This window comes from Epinephelus lanceolatus, chromosome 6 (assembly GCF_041903045.1).
Source record: "Epinephelus lanceolatus isolate andai-2023 chromosome 6, ASM4190304v1, whole genome shotgun sequence".
In the NCBI taxonomy this organism is placed as follows: Eukaryota; Metazoa; Chordata; class Actinopteri; order Perciformes; family Serranidae; genus Epinephelus; species Epinephelus lanceolatus.
In genome coordinates this window covers 1,117,107-1,133,138 of record NC_135739.1, presented here as the reverse complement: position 1 = coordinate 1,133,138, position 16,032 = coordinate 1,117,107, and the positions used below count along the sequence as shown (strand labels likewise).

At 44.1% G+C, this 16,032-nt stretch overlaps 1 protein-coding gene across 1 annotated transcript in view; it reads left to right on the top strand.

Annotated features, from left to right (window-relative positions):
- Positions 1-535: 535 nt before the first annotated feature.
- LOC117253376 (uncharacterized) overlaps positions 536-16,032 on the top strand; it is a 33,010-nt gene continuing 17,513 nt past the window's right edge. Inside the window, exon 1 of the mRNA XM_033620762.2 lies at positions 536-1,001. Coding sequence (XP_033476653.1) covers positions 675-1,001 — 327 coding nt within the window. The 5' untranslated portion in view covers positions 536-674. The remainder of the gene's footprint in view (positions 1,002-16,032) is intronic.

Below are 16,032 nucleotides of genomic sequence, written 5' to 3'. Positions count from 1 at the left end.
TGTTTCTTTTTCTTGTTTTTGTTTTTTTCTGTCTCTGTTTCTTTTTCTTGTTTTTGTTTTTTTTCTGTCTCTGTTTCTTCGTGTCTTTTCTTGTTTCTGTTTCTCTGAGTTTCGTTTCTTGGCCTGAAACTTTCTGACGTCCTGCTGCCAAAGATCCACATAGTTTCTGTTCCAGAGTTCATCCAGGTTCATCACTGTGAGGCTGGGAAATAGAAACAGAAAGCCTCAGTGTTCACACACACACACACACACACACACACACACACACACACACACACACACCTCACACATAAATGAAACTTTCCATGTGCAATGTGTGTGTGTGTGTGTGAGACTTTCCTGTTGATCAGGGCGTCCTTCCTGGGCACGATAACACCGACATGGAGGGGAGGAAGAGGGTGAGGTTTAGGGTGGGGAGATGGGGGGAGGCGGCAGGAGGTGGGGGGAGGGCATGGAGTGGGTGAGGCAGGGGGTGTGGCTGAGGTCTGTCGCCCTGTGAGGGAGCCCCTCCCTGTGTTCCTGCCCAGCCTGAAGGGAAAGTCCAGCTCACTTCAACCTGAGAGACTCACTGAGAACAGCTGCTCGCTCCACAGCTCGTCTTCATCGTCCTCACCTCCATCACCACTGTCTCTTCATCTCCATCTCTCCATCCTCTTCCTCAGCTGTGTCCCTCCATGGCGGCCGCCTCCAAGTCCTCCCAGAAGGCGAAGAATGTGGTGATCGCCCTGCTGGCGCTCTGGTCCATCATCTCGCTGATTGTCATCGTGGTGTGGGCGACGTCTCCGGACCTGAAGAGCTCGGCTCAGTGCCGCGCCGAGCTGCAGGAGATGAGGGAGAAGCTGGAGGGGGCCAAGGTGGTGTTTCAGAAGGACAAGGTGGCTCTGGAGGAGCAGGTGACGGCGGCGAGGGAGGCGCAGGACCGCCAGAGGGCTGAGATCCTGCTGCTGCTGGCAAGCATCAATGCCACCAACGCCACGCTGGAGGAGTGCCGGCAGGAAAACGTGAGTTTATCTCCCTGACAGATGTAGTTCAGTCACACGTTTGAGCCGCCTTCAAGATTTATTACAGTCTTCTTAAAACAGGAAAAAGATTCAGCCTGTTTCCTCTAACTCAGCACAGTAATAATTCAGAATTCAGAAGGTGATTTGAGTTGGAAATTAATAATTTGCTGAGTTTCTTTCACTTGTTAGAAGAAAACTAACTCCTGAGGGACAGACTCTCGTCTTTATTTTCCCAGTTCAGACTTCTGCAAGTTTAAAATTGAAGGTCAGACCCAGAAAGTTAAAGATGAAGGTTTGAATCTGTTTGTGTTCCTTCCTGTTTGGTTTTTCTTCCTGTCTCTGTTTCCTCTGAAAGAAAAAACTAATTTGAGCTTAAGAGATGAGGCCTCAACCAATGCATTAATAAGGACATTTTTTATTATCAGTACATATCATGATGTAGTCAGTGTTTGAAAGAATCACATTAGTTTGTTTGTCCTAACTAAATGTGACAGAAAGGAGCATCAGCGACGAGATCATTTTGACTGCATCGTTTTCTGTTGGAAAGTCAGCAAGTAACCCAGCGCAGTCGGCTTGAGCTGAACTTTGGTCAAACGCTTCATTTTCATTTATTACTGTCGCTCGCTAACGAGGAACAGCTGATTCAGAATGAAGCGTCATCACGATAACATTTCACTACAAAAACCTAGAGGTCGTCTGTCTGGAGGAAGATCAACAGGAAGCTGAATGTTTCTGGTTGTATTTTTGTGTGAGATGTTCAGCAGAGCTCGTTAGCCAGCTAGCTTGTTTAACAAAGTGGAGATGGTGGTAAAATAGTTTGGTAGCAACAGTATCGATACCTGCGGTGGTATTGTTGTGAATATGAACAATAAGGAAGTAAAGAAGTGCGTCTCCAGTCTGACGTCTCTGAGCTCACAGCTGATAGGTAAGAGGTTTGTTTATGTGATGTCATGGAGATCCATATTTAACGGATCAGTGTGGACAGAGAGCGTCAGACATAACGTGATGTGGTGCGATAGTCGGATGGTCGTTTGCTGTTAAGGCCCTGACACACCAAGCTGACAGTTGGCTGTTGGTGAGCGTCTTTTGCTCCAGTCAGCGCGGTGTGTCTCGCACCGCCGGCCCTTGAAGAACTTTTTTCAGCTGATTCATCACAGGGCTTGACGCTGACTTTTTTCCCAAGGAGCACATGTGCTCCTAAGTTGAAAAAGTAAGGAGCGCACAAAGAACTTTAGGGGCACAATGTAAATTGATCAAATAATGTGTTTTCCGTAATAAACGTGATGCAACTAGACATTTACAAGCAAAATGATTTAATGAATTTGTATACAAAATGTACAGAAAGGTAAAATCATCAAGTTTTGAAAAAGTATTGCAATTTAATTTTGTCTTTAATGTGATCTTATATATATTATCTTTGCAATATGATTATCTTTATATAATGTTATTACTATCCTAAAGCATTCTCCAGGTCCTCTGAAACTCTGCAGGACTTATTTCCACCCTGCCCAGCAGCGGTGCCGTGGAGAACGGTCCCTAACTATGGGGAGGACGGAGCCTCTTTTCCCGGTCCCTCTTCTCCGCCACACTTTGACTTATTCCCACCCAGCCGACAGCCTGGCCGTGGAGAAAGGTCCCTAACTGCATCAATAAGTGATTAACATAGGGAGGATCAAAATAAAATAACAAAATAAGATAAAAATCAACCAGCCACCCTCCTCCCCTGACAGTCCCTTCATAAGTAAAGAACAGTCCCTTCATAAGTAAAGAACAGTCCCTAAAGTGCGGTGAGGTTTGTGGACCGTTACCTGCCACAAGAGAGAAATGTGAACGGCTCGTTTCTCCTCTGACACGCTACATACCTGTGTGCCGCCACGCCTCAGTTGTCCAGGTACTACAGGGCAGTCATGACGCCAACGAAAGAGGAAATTACTGGACCTGGAGTCGGACTTCTCTGTCAAGGTAAGCCGTTATCTTGCGCACTATGATCCTCCGCCGTATTCCTGTCTGACCCCCGTTCAACCCACAACCGCCATGATAATAGGGGCGCACCAGCGCCCACTCCACTAACTTGATGTGGAAATGAGCGGTAGTCTAGAAAACTGGAGAGTTTTTTTTGTTGTTGTTTGTTTGTTTTGGGGTTTTTTTGGCGCCCACATTGCCCATAGCAAAAACTGTCCCTGCCTCCGCCACACTTTGACTTATTTCCACCCTGCCGACAGTGGGACTTACGGCCGAGATCCACCGGGCACGTCAGCAGCGCGACACGTCTGCAGCACGAGTCCCGTAGCAGCTCGCCCCCCTGTTAATCAATTACAGCGACTCCACCGGCAACAGGAGTGGCGCGACAACTCTCTATTTTAGGATGCTCTTCTATTTTTGTCGCGCTACGCTCCCCTACGCGACCCTCCAGCAGATAAAAACTACATGAAATAGTGTGCTAAATGAGCACAATGTGTTTTTAAATGAATAAACCATTATCAGAGGTGATAGTGATGATTTGTTTTCATGCATTTACCCATGTTTATCCGTGACATTGTGTAAATGTCTGTGGCGGACATTTGAAAGCGAGTAGATGACAAACAGTACAGTAAACTTGTAGATAACTCAAATATATGTAATAACTGGAAAATGCTTTAACATTTCATGCAGCCTCTCGGCTTAGCTCGGCTTCTCTACGTGTCGCTTCCGTACGCAGTCAGTGGAGCCCATATGAATACGCCGCGATGCTACGCTGTGGACCCCGGCCGTTATATTCATTATGCTGACAGTGGCTTGGAAAACCGCCCATAACCGTGTCACACAGGGAAGAGGGAAGGCAGCTGGAGTTCCTCCAACATTTGCGGTTAGATTATCATATTTTTTTATTGACAAAAATATAGGCTGCTTCGGCTGATTTTTTTATGCGCACATGTGCCCCTAAATATTTTTTACAGTTCGCACACACCTATTTTTAGTCGCAAATGCGAGTGAAACGCTCGCACTGTCGAGCCCTGCATCATGTTGATTCAGCATCAGCACAGCGGAGCCCATCAGTGAGTGAAGTCCCTCTGATGGTCAGCTGAGCTCAGGTGATGAACAGAGGAGCGTCAGTGAGTAAAGGAGGAGCTAAAGTCCAAAACCAACTTGTTCCATCAGGTCAGATTATTTTTCTCTTTAGCAGAAACGTTTCCTGATGGTTTGTGTTATTGTTCACTGGCGCACAGTAAATATGCTCTGATTGTGTTGTTCATGTGCTAACTGGCTAGCTAGCATCAAGACGCTCTTCCTGTTTCCCTTTCTCAATGACGAATACAGACAACCGCCGCCTGCTGCTGTGGAGACTTACTTCCTCTCAGCAGGAGCAGAACAAACGAGCTGATTGGCTGTCGACTGGAAAGTTTGCGGTGTGTTCACGTACAACTTTGTTGGCTGAGACACCTCGATGTGAGGCAACGCAGCAGGCGGCCGTCGTCGTCGCTAGCTCTCTGAAGTCTGTTTGGTGTGTCTGGACCTCGAGGACACAGTGTTCGCTGTTACACAACAAGCTAGAATTCAGTTTTACTGAATGATGTGCTCCAATCACACAGAAAGTGTGTTGCAGGTTCTAAAACACGAGGCGCACTGCACTACCTTTTCTTTTCTTTAATTGAATGACACTAATGAAAAAACACTTGCTGCACATTGTTATTGTTGCCAGGCAACCACCCCATCTCCTCCTTCCACTAACCTTCTCGTGTAATCAATCTGTTTATTGTATGTATCCTGCAGTAATCAGTTGCTGCCATGTTGAGGCAGAGGGTGCTGTGTGTAGCTCTGGTTGAGGGTGAGAGGCTGTCAGCAGATAAACAGAGATCTGTGTGGGTACATGAGACCCTAAAAAAGAGGCTGGATCATGGGGAGTACCACCAGTTGGTCCAGGAGCTTCTCCTCCATCATGGTTTTTGGGTTAAAAACCTGCAGAAAGTCTTGTTTGTTCTAATGTGAGGACAGGCTGTTGTGTGTCTCAGACGAGTCACAAGGTCTCTAATCAAAACTAAGATGATATAATAGTGATCTGATTCAACACTGTTTATTCTCGGCCTGTTCGCTCCAGGCCTGCAGGATACGCACCAGGCTTTGAGAAGAGTTTTGCAAAGTGGAATTTAAACTTAGAGCTCTGTCACATTTTCACACAGACTCATGTTGCAAAAGAGACGTCTGTAAATCAGAGATGCAGTTTTTTGAGTGTCACAACCACTGAGAGATGACTCATCTCACTGTCTGGATTTGATCCATTCAGTCTGGTAACATTCAAACGTCTGTTTCTATCAATTCAATTTTATTCATAAAGCCATATCACAAATCATGGTTTGCCTCAGAGGCTTTACAGCACACGACATCCCTCTGCCCTTTCCCAGTTCAAGTTAGCGGAGCACTGAACAGGAAGTTAGCTGCTCGGCCACACACATCTGCTGTAAGTCTCTGGTGCGTCCGCTGTGTGGGCCCAAAGATACAGAAGATCTGGGTCATTTCATCCCACAGAATTTGAGCTTTTTTGGCTTCATGTGCCGCTGAGCAGCTTTCATAGGAGTGAACAGGGCCTGCTTCCAGCGCTGTGTCCAGGTCTCTTTATACATCCATGGTGTGCTGAGAGAGCAGCAGATTATCAGCATGGAGGACTGAAGTGTGACCCATCTGACCAGTTGAACATAAACTGCACATCAGACCTGAGCAGCATCTCGTGTCAAACAGCTGAACTGGATTTCTTTGATCGTCCAGCACATTGTCTTTTCTATAAAACAACCTACAGTACGGTGTCAGAAGTGGTTTAAGCTGGTGGCTCATATCTGCATGTTGAGCAGGAGGGGATGATGTGTGAAAATAAGACTCACTTTTTACAGTATGATGTTGCCTGTGTGTGTGTGTGTGTGTGTGTGTGTGTGTGTGTGTTACCAAACTGATACTGAAAATAGCTTCTTTACAGTCCAACTGCCAAAATTGAAAGCAGAGCCACCGGGCGGCCCCACCCACCTCACCAAAACACTAACAGCTTCCATCTGTCCTCCGAGAAGCACCTAATTCCCTCAGATCAATAAATAACATTTACACAGAAACAAATGTGATGTTTATGTTTATGATGTTTATGTTCAGAAAACATTGGTGGTATAAATCCTCCTCAGCTCCTTCTCACACGGCTCAGAGTGTGTTACACAAGTTTGTCTCTGAGTGATTGTATGAAAATGTGATATGAACAGAGAGCGATTCTTCTCTCCTCCTCCTCCTCTTTACTCCACTGTTTCCATTTTGGGAGACTTTATATTTTTCCCTCCAGTTTAAAGACTTTGAATAGTTTTTCCCTCCCAGCAGGCCGACTGTTTAAACTGTGAAGAGTTTAGCTGCTTCCAACATTTCCAGCTTCATTTTCTCAGAGTTGTTGGTTGGAAAAAGTGAGTGTTTGCCTTCGCTCTCCCTCCTCCTCCTCCTCCTCCTCTGGTGGTTCGTCCTGACTCATTCCTCCTCTCCTCGTTTCACCTCTGATCCACTCCTCCCTCTCCGCTCCCTGAAGTTTTCCCCAGTCTGACTTCTCCCCTCCTGACTTTTGATCGTGCTGTGAAAGCCTCAGTATTTGCAGAAGGGAAACTCTCACCTCATCGCTGTGGATTGTGGACAATCTGGAATATTCCCTTTATTTATAGAAACAGAAAGTGTGCAAATACATGAGGCATTTTCCCGCTAACAGAGGTGTAACTAGTTTGCCAGCTGGTACTACAATACCCAGAATTCACTGCCAACACTGCATTCTGTTCGTGCAACCCCAATCGACTGGAAAAATGTTGGTATTTCTGCAAACCAGGGATATGTTACATTAGTACCTTATTATTTAGTGGATACGTTGAAACTAAAGCATTGCTGTGGTGAATGTGTGGTCACAAAACCCACTTGGTTATGGTCAGAAAAGACCATGTTTGGGTTTAAAATACCTGAATTTAGTGGGAGGAAAAAGAGACACAGGCAGTGTCCGTAGTAAACTGGCCGAGGGGACTAGTAGATGAAAAACTCCACCAGCCAAACAGATTTTCTACCGACCAGATTAGCGAGCAAACATGCACAGTTTCCCAGCCAGAGTATTAGCATATTAGCATTATTAGCATATTAGGTGTGACTTAGTATTTAATTGTTTAAAAATGCCACAGTGAACCAGAACATTTTGGGCTTTGTTGACAAGGACTTGAATTGTTTTTTAAATCCAACTGAGAGCGCTACTGTAGAAATGATCATGGGTAAAACTTCCAGTGTGATAACAGAAGTAGCAGTAAGCTAGTCAGTCGCATTGACTGTCCATGGTTAGCCTCAGTGGTTAATCTGCTAATCTTTATCAAACCCTGCTTTGTTTTTAACAGATACGTAAATGAACATTTAATGATCATTTGCTAAAGTGTCCGTGTGGAGCTCTGGTACCTGTCGCTCTGTGCACGTCTGTAACGTCACTATAACAACCAGACCGAGATAAATGTGTTGCTTCAACAACAGTGTTGAAGATGCAGCCAGAACAGAAAGAGATGGTTCCTGTAACCAGCGCTACAGTTTCCATCAGCGACCTACAGAGAGGAATATAATGTCTGACACCAGATCGTCCCCTCCGTCTCTTACTGAATCAACACAGGACAGGATTTGTCTCATATTGTCATGCACACTTCTCTAACATATACACTCTGCTCTCACATGTTCACATAAGGAATAATTAAACCCACAGAGTTTGGAGAGCAGAGAAGATTTCAGTCAGAATCTAGTGAAGAGAATGAGAGCTACAGTGACAGGTGTGTCCCTAAACATCAGGACATGATATCTGTCTTCACTGTCTGACTGCATTCACAACCTGCATCAGGAAATAAACTCAGCAGCACCTGCAGTTATGTGTTGAGTTAACAATATGAGAAGAAATCATTTCTTTATGATTAGAAATCATAAATCATCTTTTAAAGGAGGTAGCTGTTCACTGTGAGCTAGCTCAGGCTTTGTAATGTCAAGTTAGCAAGACAAGCTAATAGCAAACACACTTGGTCAAAAATTAAACCAACCAGCACTTTGAGACAGCGGTCAGAGATGACTGAGGTGTGATCACGTCATCCTGTCTGACGTGTAACAGGTGGTGTGTTCCACATGTTTTGTTTCCCCGTTGCTCTGTGAAAGAGAATTAGCATATCGTTATGTACTGTCACTATTGGAAAACATTTCAGTTCGGCACCTGAGGTCGCACCCATAGTTCACACTGTGTGTCATTGGAAGATAAAATAAAGTGGATAGAATCTTTCTGTAGGACTGAAGGGGATGTTGGTTTGATTTTAGCATCTTATTATTTTAAAATGTTGTAGTGAAACAACGTTAAAATAACGACACTTCTATTCCAGAACAAGAAATAAATAGAAACTCTCCTGTTTTAAAGAACCTTCGTGGCCACTTGAGTGTAGATTACTGTGTTTAAAAGGTGCACCTGAATGCACCATAGTTAGCATCCAGGTCCATACACTTTGCTGTACAAAGAAATGTAGATTTCCTGAATGCATCATGAAGTCCTCACTGTGTGAGTCAAACTCGTCTCTGACGCAGACGACAGAAGCGGTGCGACCGTTAACGACACCAAAACACAGGAGGGAAAATGTGTTAATCGCAGGTATTAGCAACTGAAAAAATGATACTATCGTTAATCTTTGTTTATCAATAATCTAGCCTACTGGCTAGCTTACTTGTTATCATAGCCTGCATAGCATGCTAACGTGCTAACCCTGCAGTAGCTCGTAAGGATTTCGTTGTTTTCAGCTGCAAGTCAAAGCCACATTTGAGACGTCACAAGCGGTTTTATAAAAACAGACTGTGATAAAAAATAAAATGCAAAGACAGAGATGGCTGCAGAAGTGCTGTAAAGTTTAGTTGATTCAAAACACACAATAAACACAATAAACAGTAAACACACATTAAACACACTTTAAACACAGTAAACACACAATAAACACACATTAAACACAATTAACACAAAAAACAGTAAACACACATTAAACACACTTTAAACACAGTAAACACACATTAAACACACATGAAACACACAATAAACACAATAAACAGTAAACACAATAAACACACATTAAACACAATTAACACAATAAACAGTAAACACACATTAAACACACTTTAAACACAGTAAACACACAATAAACACACATTTAACACAATTAACACAATAAACAGTAAACACACATTAAACACACTTTAAACACAGTAAACGCACATTAAACACACATGAAACAAACACACATTAAACACACTCTAAACACAGTAAACACACAATAAACACACATTAAACACACAATAAACACAATGAACAGTAAACACACATTAAACACACAATAAGCACACAATAAGCACACATTAAACGCACAATAAACACACATTAAACACACATGAAACACAATAAACACACATTAAACGCACATTAAACACACGTTAAACACACATTAAACACATTAAACACACATTAAACACCCATTAAACGCACATTAAACACACGTTAAACACACATTAAGCACACGTTAAACACACATTAAACACACATTAAACACACGTTAAACACACATTAAACACATTAAACACACATTAAACACACATTAAACATGGCTTAATAGAGACAGTTTCAAACACAAATCAGCTTCACTATAACTCGCAGCATTCACAGACAAACACACAGTTTGTCTTTATCTGGACACATTTTCCCCACAAATACAACATGCTAACGTTATTAGCACAATTCCCCGACAGTCTGATCCATCATCAGTGTATCTGAGCGTCTGTCTGTGTGAGCTGTCAGTTACAGAAACGAAATCTGAATCAGCAGGTTACACTTTTATAAAATCAGAAATCAAAAGCTGCAGTCGGCGTCTGTGTGGTCTGAGCCCGGTGTAATCGTCCTGACTTTATATAAACGTCGACACGTCTCTGCTGCTCATGAAGAGGTTAAACACACCGTCAGTTTAACAGAGCAGATTCAGGGTGTGATGTCAGCAGGATGTTCATTGTCATCAGCACAGGAGACGTTCCTCTGCGGGCCTCCTGACAGCTTCCTGTCTTCAACCTGAAGCTTTTAGAAAAACGCCCTGATATCATTTAACCCCTTCAGGTCGGAGCCGTCCTCCCTATGGCTGCCACACTGCTGCATTCCTACAAAATAAAAGCTTTCTGTCTCTAACTGTTTCCACCTGCTGCGGATCACCTGACCTCAGACTTTAACCTACTGCATGCTGGGTAGATATTTAAAATACCAGCTGTGGCCTCTGTCAGTGATGAAGACTGAGCTGCTCTTCCTCAGCTGTGGAACTTATGAAGCAGGTGTGATATTTGCAGGTGTGGTGTGATGTTCAGAGGGAGCGCACTCTCTCCTCACTTTGGTTTTTCATCTTTTATCACTTTGTTCTGATCTTTTTTTTTTTCATTGAGATTCCTTGAATGTTTGTGATGTCACAGTCACATGTTTCCTGTCTGAATGGTCATTACATTTATCTATTGATTGATTAACATTGGAGTTTCTCTCAGGGACGAGCTTCCTGTCTACTGAGCCTCACTTACCTTTACCTCCTACCTTCCTTCCTTCCATACCTACTTACTTCTACCTTACTTTCCTTTCTCCCTTAGGACCTTCCCTACATACTGTCTTTTCCTTCCTCTTTCCTCCCTCCCTTCCCTCCTTACCTACCTTACATTACCCCCTTCTTCCCTTTCTTTTTTCTTTCCTTACATCCCTCCTAACATATTTCCTTTTTCCATCCTTTCCTTCCTTACATTCTTCCTTACATACTTTCTTTTCCATCCTCTTTCCTCCCTTCCTTCCCTCCTAGCCTACCTTACCTCCTTACATCTACCCTCCTTCCTTCCTTTTTCTTTCTTTGCTTACATACTTCCTATATTCTTTCCTCTTTCCTTCGTTCACTCCTTACTCACTTACTCTTTCATTCTTTATCCTCTCCCACACATGCAGAACCTTCCTTCCTTCCTTGCTTCCTTCCTTCCTTCCATACCTACTTAGACCTTGAACGCAGTGTAGCACTCCGTGTTCTGTCAGTGTCTCAGCGTCACGTTACAGCTGTATGATTAACTGTTAGCACCTGTTAGCGGAGGGCGAGCCTGAGGCAGCTGAAGCTATTAATTAGAGGGCGTGTCTACATACTTTTGGCCACATAGTCTCTCTGTGTAGTTCTGTCTGTATTCCAGGAGTCCTTGAAAAGGTTCAGGAGGTTTTAGAGAAGGGTCAAAGGGCGTTGGGGGGGTTACAGTGGATCCTTTGTGTGCAGTAATAACCTCATCATGTACTGTGTTGATCATTCGTGTCGGTGTGAAGCTGTGACACATGCAGATACTCAGAGAGGAAGTGACCAGCGTTACCATAATGAAGCTAACCGCTGCTTCTCTTGCATCACTTCCTGTTGAGCGGCTCCAGGTGTTCACACGGTTTGTTGGGGCTCGAAGCAGCAGCGAGAAAATCCCCAGAGATTTCAGAGCAAAACAGAGTGCACTGTTTTCAGACGGTAGAACATAAAACTTCCTTTTTATCAAGGAAGTGACGCCTGATCGAAACAGCACAGACAGTCTCACCTCGCTGACTTTGAATACGTTTCAGAGGTCCTTGATAAGGTACTAGTGATGTTCAAGGACTCTTTTAGTATTTCCCAGGGATCCTTGAGGATGTTACCCAGACACCTTTGAGATGATTCAGGTTCCAGGAGTCCTTGAGGAGGTTTCAGCAGTCTCTGATTGAGACTTAACGGTCCTTGAGGATGTTTCAGGGGTCCTATAAGATTTTTCCATGTGTCCTTATTCCTGGGAGTCTTTGATGATGATATTCCAGAGGCCCATGAGTGCTTGAGAAGGCCAAAGGGCTCCTTGATATGGTCATATTGGGCCTGGAGTAGGTACCAGGGAGGCTTAAGGATGTTCCAGAGGCATCTGGGAGATCCAGGAATCCTTGCAGAGGTTCTAGAGGTCCTTGATACTGTTCTAGTATTGATCCTGGGGTCTCTAAGAAGCCTTTGATGATGATGATATTCCAGGGGCCCCTCAGGAAGTTTTAAGAGTGCTTGAGGATGTCAAAGTGCTGCTTACTATGGTTATATTGTTTGTGTGCTTCCTGGAGATTCCCTGGAGATTCTAGGAGTCTTTGCAAAGGTTCTAGAGGTCCTTGAGGAAGTTTAAAAGGTCCTTGATAGGATTCTGATTGTCCTGAAAAATATTCTGGGGTTTGTTTTAGAGACCCATTGAGTGGGTTTGTGTTCATATAAAAGGTTTTGATGTCCTTGAGGAGGTCACATGGGTCCTTGATAGCGTTCTAATGATTCTTAAGAATGGTCCTGGAAGTTGTTGGGTTCTTGGTCTCCTGGATGTATCAAGGAGGGGGTATAAGGAGTCCTTGAGTGGGTTCCAGGGCTCCTTCAGGAAGGCGTAAAGGTCCTTTGTCCTCATGTTCACCCGCACAGGGACTCATGAAACCAGATTTGCTCCACAGCGCCACCTGTCATCAAACACAGACACTTGAACTGTGTTTTTATGTTCACATTAATTTTATGATTTGTTCTGGCTCCTTCCTGCTGAAAATGATGGTGGTGATGATGGTGATGGAGATGGTGATGATGATGATGCTGACAGGAGGAGTGCAGCCTTCATCCTGAGGGCGCAGCACATGAGTAGCTGATATTAGCATTATTGGCTGTGTGTGAGTACACAGTGCTCAGTGTGTGTTGTTCTGGTGTCAGAGGCCTCTCAGGGTGAAGACATTTGTTTGGACTGTTCCTTTAAGTGCAGGACTCTGTTTAAAGAGCTGATCTAACTTTAACTGCTGCGTTCAATGAAAGGAATGTTTCTAAAAGCCGTTCTCAGCCGTCCTGCTTTCAATCAGCACCTCAGCTCTGAGAGCCGACAGCAGCTGGCACAGCACGGCCCAGCTGAGGGTCCGTCAGAGCAGGTTCATCGTCCACATGTTCGTCCACATGTTCAGAAGTGTTTCAGGCTGACGGCCGATGCTGGACCTGAGGAGCTGCTCTGACTTTTAACAAACAGTAAAGGAGGTGATTTGAAGCTAGTTGGTTTCTTGTGTTAAACATGAAGCTGTTGAGGAGCTGAATCTCAGGTCTCAGATGTTGGAGTGTCCCTGAACGCACCAAATGAACCTTCTCGTCTCCAAACCAACACGTCCTCATCACAGCTTGTCAAATACAGACACTTTGTCAGTGGACCTACAGGTCAGGATGTGACACACAAGGTTCTCAGTTTCAGGGACGGTTTGTTAATTTACACTTGTTATATGCTTTGAGTCTTTTCACAATAAACTTTAATTTTCAAAGGTAAAGTACATTCATATTGTCCACACACACACATATTGTCCTCGCTTTTCAAATAAATTTACAGCGCAACCAAAACACTTAGGAAACAACAGTCCGTGGTTAGGTGTAGAAAAAAACATCATGACTTGCCTAAAGTACAGTTGTTACTAACATAGTGTGGTGTCACATGACATACGTCACCAGCGTAGCATGCTATGCACACGAGCACACTATGTTGTTGTTAAAATAACGCCACTGACTCCAGAGTTTGTCTGACCCATCCACCTCCCCTCCAGGCCAAGACCGACTTTCTTGCTTCTTACACTGCGGCCGCCCGGCGCTTCTCATGTCGTCACTTTCAGTTTTAATAAGAATATAAAGTGATAATACAGAGATTTCCTCTGCTCATATTTCAGCCAGGATAAATCACACACAGTGTGTGGAGGCTTTACTGTCTTCACAATTTATTGTTTTTTATCTGTGAAATTAAAGTAAATCAAAGCTTTGTTTCCACTGAGGGAAATGGTTTCAGCTTACAGAGACAGACAGGAGGTCTGCGTCACTGTGACACTGTGGAGTTACATCTCTGGGGAGGTGCACGTCAGGCTGTGGTGTAGGGTACGGCGTCGATTGGAAGAACAGACATGTCCTGTGATTTTCAGCTGTCTATGATTATATTAACCCTTTACAGCAGGCACATCCTGACAGCTGAGAATATTACTGTCAGGTATTGTCCCCCCTCTATTAAATACAAAAAGAGGTTGAAAATCACAGGACACGTCTGTTCTGATGATACAAGTCAGCGGTCCTGAAACGTGTGTTTCTCTTCTATAAATACACATTCTACATCTCGGAGGCGACGTCTTTCTACATATGGGCTTCCTTCGCCTTTCAAACAGGGCAGAGCTCCGTGGGAAACAGTAGGAGAGACACAACCAGAGGGGGAACCGGGATCTGACACAACACCGCAGGGAGAAGCAGGGGCTGTGCGCCGGATGAAAAAACAAGCGCGTCGCACCAAATGCGCGCCACTACGGCGTCTTTGGGTTGTGAGCACGCATGGCGCGCATCTACATTGAAAGTAATGGGTTTGTGCGCACAAAACACGCTACATCTGAACGCCCCCCCCATGCACACACACAGGCTTCAACCAAGGCGGCGGCCAAAATCACCCAGGCGGCCTGCCTTTGCCTTAGATAGGCAGGGAAAACCCTGGACCAGCTGAAACCTGGTCTACAGTCAGAATAGTGTATTTTCCTGATGTTTTAAGGACACATTACTCAGACAGTGAGATGCTCCTATAGATGTAGGTGCACGACACTCGTACACTCTGCTTGTTACTCACACAGAGACGAGCTGATGAGTCACAGGTGGGTGAAATTATCCAGCATTAATAAAGAACAAATGAATGACATGTAAAATGTGAATCTTGCAGAGCTGCTGTCTGACTCCACATTAACAGAGACGCTGTGCACATTTTCACTCGAGGAGCAGAGTGACTTCATTGATTGTTTCTGAAGCTGAAAGTTTAGCTCTGTTCCCTCTGTCAGGTCTGTAACTACAGTTTGTACTCCTGCTGCTCAAATGTCTCACTTACTGCACAAACTCATGCTCTTCTCTCCACTTCGTCCCTCTGAACTCACAAAGCCAGTTTGTCTCACCACAAAACAACAAGAGACTCTCTCAGAGTTATTTCTGTCAGACATCGTGATCAGGACATAATGATGCTATCAGAAACAACACAAGATGAATTTAGTATTTATGAGACGATTAAATGACTGTTTGATCCTGCTTCAGTCATTAGACAAAAGAAAACAAAGAAATGCAAGAACCACTACAAGGTTGGGCCAAAATAATAATCCTGATCATGAGTGAGGTCACGATTACTTAAAAAACGTAAAATCAGGTTCTTCTCCACTTGACTCAGTTCATCTCCTGTGGATACGTCTCTGTGCTGTATTTTTCATTTGTACAGTGGTCACTGTGACACTGCACAGCGTCGCTGTTCTGGATGTCTGAGTTGATGTTGGACAATAATGGGGATTCAGTGAGTTTAGTGACGTCATTCTTCTCGGCCTTCATGTGTTCATCGTACTGCAGATTGAGGGTTTTTTTCAGCTGGTTTAACAGGTTAGTTGTGTTGCTTTGCCACACAGACACACGTCTCATACTTTGCATGTGATCTGTTCTCTCCTAAATCCAAAATACTAGGGATGAGTAAGTACACCATTATCTGTGTCTGTATCTGTTTAACTTACTGAGTTATCTGTATCTGTACCAAGAATGGGTGGGGTTTAAATCTAAAGTGGGTTGGGCCTGATCAGAAGTTGTTATTTTACACCTAAAATTAATATGGATTAAGTGACCGCCATGAGACGGCGTATCATCTCTAGTCAACAACTCTCTGTGCTTCTGATCTGATTTGCAGCTTTTCAGACTTATTTTGTGGCTGAATATAATTTGTAAATTTGGAAAAACGTCATTTGAACTCTGTTTTAACCTCATTGTAGCCTGTAGCTTTAACTGCCTCTGTGTGCACCGTGCTCTCGTGTGTGCACGAGACCAGCGAAAGCACATGAACACACATGAAGGCGGTGCCCATGTCTCACAGTCTCGCGCAAGCGAGCACACGTGAGCGGCCAAGAGAGGCAGTCAGAGCTACAGGCTACAATGAGGCTAAAAACAGAGTTCAAATGACGTTTTTCCAAACA